Source organism: Arachis ipaensis, chromosome B06 (genome assembly GCF_000816755.2).
Source record: "Arachis ipaensis cultivar K30076 chromosome B06, Araip1.1, whole genome shotgun sequence".
Lineage (NCBI taxonomy): Eukaryota > Viridiplantae > Streptophyta > Magnoliopsida > Fabales > Fabaceae > Arachis > Arachis ipaensis.
The window spans coordinates 5,396,107-5,403,339 of NC_029790.2; the positions used below are offsets into that span (position 1 = coordinate 5,396,107).

At 38.7% G+C, this 7,233-nt stretch overlaps 1 protein-coding gene across 1 annotated transcript; it reads left to right on the top strand.

Annotated features, from left to right (window-relative positions):
• On the top strand, positions 2,776–6,815 carry LOC107645522. The gene is made up of 4 exons (XM_016349569.2): positions 2,776–4,252; positions 4,358–4,545; positions 4,794–5,017; positions 5,590–6,815. The coding sequence occupies exons 1-4, from the start codon at positions 2,983–2,985 to the stop codon at positions 6,290–6,292; spliced, it is 2,385 nt and encodes a 794-aa protein (XP_016205055.1). The 5' UTR covers positions 2,776–2,982; the 3' UTR covers positions 6,293–6,815.

Consider the following 7,233-nt stretch of genomic DNA (forward strand, 5'->3'; position numbering starts at 1 on the left):
TCCAGATTCTAACTCAACATGAACTTAACTAAGACTCACCCTACCTTTCAACAGTAAAGTGCTAATCCAACTTGCAAGGGAATCATCTCAAGATCATGACATAAAACAAAAATACTAACAAAGGATTTCTAAGATAACTTAGACTTTTTCTCTAAATTTAACTCTCTGTCTTTTACCTCTCATTGGATTTTTCTTACAAACTTCACCATATTTGCCTTTTTTCCAACGAAACTCAGACATACTAAATTGAGAAAAAGATTTACAAAATGAAAACCATGAAAGAGAAGAATATAAAGCTCAGTGAACTATGGGAACCCAAACGTTGTGCTCTCACTCCTTTCTCCAATCATTGGCCGTTCACCCCTATTATAGAGGAGTGAAGCTTTCAAGACTTGAAACCTTGCTTCAGCACATATTGGTTTTTCTTCTCCCAATACACAGATGCAGCAGTGGCGTTCACAGAAGAGAGAGAGAGAGAGAGTAGAAGCAATGACATGCAATCTTACCTTCAGTCTTTTCTTTCAACTTTTTTCTTCATGCATCTTGAATCTGAGCCGTGCATTCTTGCTTTGGCCCCAAGTTTGTTTCTTGACCGTAGATTTCAAGCAGAGCATCATGACTTCACCTTCTCCATAGTTTTCAGAAACGGTGCTTGTACAGAGTTGATTTTTTCATGGTTTCTTGATGAAGCACAAATGAGAAAATCATCTTTTTGTGATTCTCTTTTCTGAAGAAATCTTTCCTCTTGTTGTAGCTCCTTTTCGTTCTCTTCTTGCTTGAATTTGGAAATAAACTTTTTGTTCTACCCTTTGCCCTAGCTTCAGAATTTTCCCATTCTTTTTTTTTGTTACAGAGTGATGTGATATGAAAGAAAAAGAAGAGAGAGAAGAGAGAATTTTTGGTTCGGTGGATGTAAGAGGTTCAAATGAAATTGAAATTGAGCTACCTAATTAGCAATTATGGTGAATGAATGGATTTAAGTGTGGACCACCGTTTAGATTTAGGTTATGCATATGAGCTTGTTTATGTTCTTCGGCTTATTTTCTTTTTTTGTTCTCTGAAATATTCATTTTATTTCTGATGAAAATTTTTGTGATGACTTTTGTTCAAGGTGAACCAATACTTGAGTTTTATGAATTTGTTTGTGTGAGTGGATCAGATGTTGTATGTCTTGTAAGAATCTTGGGCCAATTGCCTCCTTCCCTTAACTTGGCTCGAAGACTTATTTTGTTTCTGATAGAAAGATTTTAGATGGTAACAATTATATGTATCTTTGGACCATGATTGTGTATGCGGGAAATAGATCCTCTCCAGTTTTTTTAACACTTGAGGAAATGCAGTGTGATCTCTCACCATTAATTTTATAAGTGTGGTCAGAATTAAATATGAGAAAGAGAGCATTGAAGAGTGAGAGATCACAATTGACACCATTCAATTTTTTCTTCACTAGAGAGGATCCACTCCCATGTATGTGTATGGGATTGAACATTTACTTCTTGGGCCAGTTTCAATTCAATTTAATTTCTGCACACTAAATAAAATAAATCACACAAATAATTGGCTAATGACCCAATAATGTGTATTTATTATCTTAAACATAGTTTAGTTTTTTAAACTCAACAAAATTTTAAATTTTAATTTTATTTAGTTTTATAATAAAAAATTAAATAAAAGAATATTTTTTAAAAGATATGTAGTTGAACTGATTAAGTAATTAACTAGAGGATCCATTCCTTTATACCTCTATTCATATTCTTGGTTTAACCGAGAAAGCCGAAAAGGAAAGGATCTGTGTTAGTTCGAGAATGTTATATGGCACGATACATATTGATTGTTTGTAACTAATTTTATAGTATTATATTATATATTCTATTTAGATGCATTGACTCAACAAGAGTCAAACGAAGAGTATATATGTAAGAGTAAGGTAGTTCTTGTCGTTATAAATGTATTAAAGAGATACGTTTCTTTTTCCACCTTTTCAGTATTGTCTCTGCTTTGACCCAATACTCTTCGAGGATTGAAGAAGAATCAGAACAAAAATAAACAAATTCTTCGCTCACACAGAAGTTACAATGTTCTTCAAATATTTTAGAAAGTTTGAGGAAAGACATTGCATAGAGTTAAATGAGGGCTCAAAAACTTCACACGTGTATAGAATGCATATATTTGTATCAAATATTTTAGACAAGATAGAAAACAACATGCATTCATACAACAAATTAAAGAACAAAGAATCAAAAGAGACTACAATCGACTCAAGTATGCAGACAAATTTCATCTATAAATGACCTCTTTAAGTGCAAAGAAACAACCACCAAATACACAATCAATGCCACAGGATTTGGCCAATGTGAAAAATTTAAGTGCCAATCAAAGAGGATGATACAATACAAGTGTTTGTTAACGTAGATTTTAGAGTTGTACTGTTAGCATTTACTAAGAATGAATGCACAAAGAAATCTACCAACTCATCTACTTGGAAGTTTGGAGCCTGGCCACACATAAAAATTTTGATAAAAACTGAGAAAAAGAAATGACATGTTTGTTAAAAAGCTAAAAGCTGGAATGAAGAATAAAATCTAGTTATTATAAGACACCTCCTTCTGGTAGATTTCATTTCCTTTCCCTATCAGCTGCAAGTGGGATCCCTGCATATTCTGCTACAAAGACTGCTCTTTTTTTTTTTAATTATTGCTTAAATATTTACATCGATAAGCACAGAATTTGGAGATGGTAAGAATAATATTTATATATATATTTGTATAGATTGAGTTTAGGAAATAGAGAGAGCCACACCAAATTAGAAACCGACAAGCAAGTCCCTGCTGGCAAAAGATTCCCTCCTCCTTCACTACTATTCATTCACTAATCACTAACTCATTATTCATTCACTTCCTCATCCCTCCCTTCTTTTCTTTCTTTTCTTTACCCTTTCTTCTTCCTCTTCTTCTTCTTCTGCTCACAATTATATTATATGGTATGGGCTGTGCGAGTTCCAAGGTGGAGGATCTGCCGGCGGTCGCCTTGTGCCGGGATCGATGCACCTTCCTCGACGAAGCTATACACCAGAGGTATGCTCTCGCGGCGGCGCACATGGCGTACATCAACTCCCTCAAGGGAATCGGTCACTCTCTCCACCTCTTTATTCAGCAAGACAGGGAATTAGCGGCAGGAGGTGGCGCCGCCTCTCCTCCGCCTTCCCCTCCGGCGAAGGCTCACCTAGCCAAGCATGCTTCTCCTCCGTCTTCTCCGCCTCACTCCGATTCCGGCTCCCACCTCCACTTCCACTCCGACGAAGAAGACGACGACGACGAAAACCATCACGCTCTCCACGACCACGATTCGTCCGGTCACTCTTCCCCTCTCCACGTGGATCTCCCGCCATTCGAGGAGGGAGATCATGAGCCTCCATGGATGAGGATGGGGATGGGAAGGATGCAGATGAATTTCATGAAGAAGCAACCAACGCCTTCAATTGTGTACCAACAGAGGCCAATCAATCACGAAACCGTATATGTAGGTGAATCCTCTTCTTCGTATCCATATCCGTATCCGTATCCGTATTCTTCTTCTTCTTCTTCGTATCAACCCTATCCTCAGCCCTACGATCCGTATGGTGCTCCTCCACCCTCTGCCTATGATGGATCTTATCTGCCACAACACCGCCCACCGCCTTCTGCCGCCAAGCCGCCGCCGCCACCACCTTCCCCTCCAAGAGCTTCCCCGTGGGAGTTTCTCAACTTCTTCGACGGCGACGGCGATGAAAAGTACTATCCTCAGACACAGTACACTCCTAGCCGCGACTCCAGGGAGGTTCGAGAAGAGGAGGGAATCCCCGATTTGGAAGATGAAGATTACCAGCACGAGGTCGTCAAGGAAGTCCACGGCGATCACAAGCTCGTCGACACTCCTGCTTCTGCATCTGCTTCCGCCGCCGCCAACCACCATGATCACCACCAACCCGCCAAGGCTGACGCCACCGACAGCGAAAGCGACGGAGGATTGGAGTATGACGTCCACGTCGTTGATAAGAAAGTGGTTGACGAGGATGACAGGCCGAAGGACCGCGGCGGCGGCGGCGCCGGTGCTGCTGCTTTCCGAGGCCGACCGGGTTCCCGCAGCGCCTTTGAGGTTGCCAAAGAGATTGAGGTTCTCTTCCAAAGGGCTTCTGACTCCGGTGCCGAAATTGCCAAGATTCTTGAAGTTGGCAAGCTTCCCTATAACCGAAAGCATGGAGCTGCTTATCAAGGTTTCATTTTTCATCCTCAAAATTGTTTATTTCTTCTGAATTTTCATACAAGTAACAAGTGTTTCCTGCTTTAATCTAAGTAGTATAATTGAAATTCATATGCAGCTTCCTCCAAGATGTTACAAGTTGTTACTCCCTCTTTGTCAATGGTGTCTTCGCAACCTTCTACATCTGCATCCGCCGCCACCGATAGCTTGGATATTGATGTTGATCTAGTAACCAGATCCCGCAATCTTTCCTCTACCTTGCAGAAGCTTTACCTCTGGGAGAAGAAACTCTATGCTGAAGTTAAGGTATGTTGGTTGCACTCTGGTTATCTCAAATATCTGCCATGTTTTGTTCTCTGTGTAGGCAATATAATTCTATTCTAAGTTTCACACTCTGATTGATTTGTTGCGAGTCTCATCTGAGTCACTAGTACTGAGAATTTGGGAGCTGATATTTTTTTATGCTTTGAATGTTATCTTGTCATCCAGTATTTTTTTATATGTTTCCAGTTTCCATAGTGTGTTATTCAATGTTTGTGTTTCCATGTTTGCAGGCAGAGGAAAAGATGCGGGTCGTGCACGATAAGAAGTGCCGCAAGCTGAAGCGTTTGGATGAAAGGGGTGCTGATTTTAATAAAGTTGATGCCACTCGAGCTATGATTAGGAGTCTGTCCACAAAAATAAGAATGGCGATTCAAGTTGTTGATAAGATCTCCATGACAATAAATAAGATAAGGGATGAAGAGCTGTGGCCCCAATTGAAGGAATTAATCCATGGGTATGTGAAATATGTCTCTCAATTCCTGCCTCACTCACCCTATATCTGAAATGCTCTATGTCTATGACGATGATCCATTAATAGAGCTAAATGATTTCAAATGCATGAACCATTTTCTGGCACTTTTTGCTTGCAACTGTTTGGATATGCTTCTGGAAACTGAATTATGTGCTTGATCTAATAAAACATCATAGGATGGTTTAACAAATTGGTGCAGCTCTTATAAGAGCTTTGCCATCAAATTTGTTTGTTGCTCCCTAGCCACCAAGCATAACGTAAATGGTAAAATACACATTCCATGATTTATTTTTCTCCATATTTGTTCTTTTCTACTCCTGATTGAACTGATGCAATTATCTTGTAACTTATATGACTTATCGGACATGATGCTGTGACTCGTGCCTTTGTTTATTCTTCAAAAGTTTATCTCTTAAATTGATTCTGAAATTCTGTTCGTGACTTCCTTAGTACCCAGAATGAATGTGTACAAAATATCCAACAGTTTTAAAACCTTTGATTTTTGTTTGCAACCTTTAGTGAATTTGTGATATTTATAACATGCTTGTTTTCAGGATGATGAGAATGTGGAAATCCATGCTTGAATGTCATCATAGTCAGTGTGAAGCAATTCGAGAAGCGAGAATACTGGGTTCGGTTGGATCTAGGAAGAAGAGTGGTGACAGTCATCTTCTAGCAACCAAGCAGCTTGAGCAAGAGCTTATCAATTGGACTTTCCAATTCTCTAGCTGGATAAGTGCCCAGAAAGGTTATGTGCGAGCATTGAATAATTGGCTGATGAAATGTCTACTATACGAACCAGAAGAAACACCTGATGGCATAGTTCCCTTTTCCCCCGGTAGAATTGGTGCCCCCCCAATTTTTGTTATATGCAACCGGTGGTCCCAAGCTATGGATCGAATATCCGAAAAGGAAGTTGTTGATTCCATGCATGTATTTACCATGAGTGTGCTTCAGATATGGGAACAAGACAAGTTAGAAATGCATCGGCAGATGGCAGAGAACAAGGATCTGGAGAGAAAAGTTAGAAATATAGATAAAGATGACCAGAAGATACAGAAGCAAATCCAGGCACTAGAGCGGAAAATCGCGCTGCCATCAGGGGAAGGCAAGGGTCTCTCGGTTTCCGAAAATATCCTATACCAGAGCGATAAAAGCAGCAGTCTACAGGCTAGCCTGCAGCGCATTTTTGAAGCCATGGAAAGATTTACCGACGAATCTGTTAAAGCTTATGAGGAGTTGGTAAGCACAGATTGAAAATAACTCGAGTATCATGGCGATTTTGATGGATTCTTGGAACTATATCTTCCATATTTTCCAAGAATATGCATAATGCCAACAGGGAACATGCATAGCACAGCACAGAATTGAATTGATTATAAGGCCAGGGCAGGCCCAGGAACCAAGTGAAAGTTTTCTCATTGCAATCATGAACATAGCTAGCTGGAAGTGACGTAAGTCACTGAATGGTATGCATGGGTTATTATTATTAGTAGTAGTAGTATTAGTTGCTGTATAAAATTATGCTATAAAATATTCGTTATTGGAGTTGGAAACCTGTGTACAGAAGAGATTATCCATTGAGGCTAAGCAGGGCTTAATGAAAAAGCATTTTGATGAATAAAATATGTCTTTGACTTTACTGTGTTAGAGTGAGTGAGAGAGGTGAAGAAGATAAAGCCATGCGAATAGAATTTGTATTGTTAATTGTTTAATGTGAAGAGAATGATTAAGGTAGCAAAATTTGCGGCTAATCCAAATCCAATCTTGTCACTTGTAACTGCCACTGTTGCATTTTACCTGTACTGCATTTCGTTTATTTTACCACAATCCTAGTTTAATAATTATTGAGAATATTCCGATGACAATATTATATTCCTTTTTTTACTGCTAGTAGTAGATAGCAGAAGATAAAATGACAATACGCCACCTTCTACTTTTAGAAACAATCGGTTTCGTGTGAACTTTGCGCAGAGACTATATCTATGACCATTTGACCATCCAACCTAACATTATGTCTATCTGTATGAAGCTTCCTAACCACCATGTTTTCAAATAAGAAGAAAATGAATCTAAGTGCTTTATATGAATTACTATTACTGGAATAAAATATTCTAAATTTATGATAATATTCTAAATGTATTTAATATTATTTTAAAATATTTATCATATATAATATTAATATACAATTTAATAGT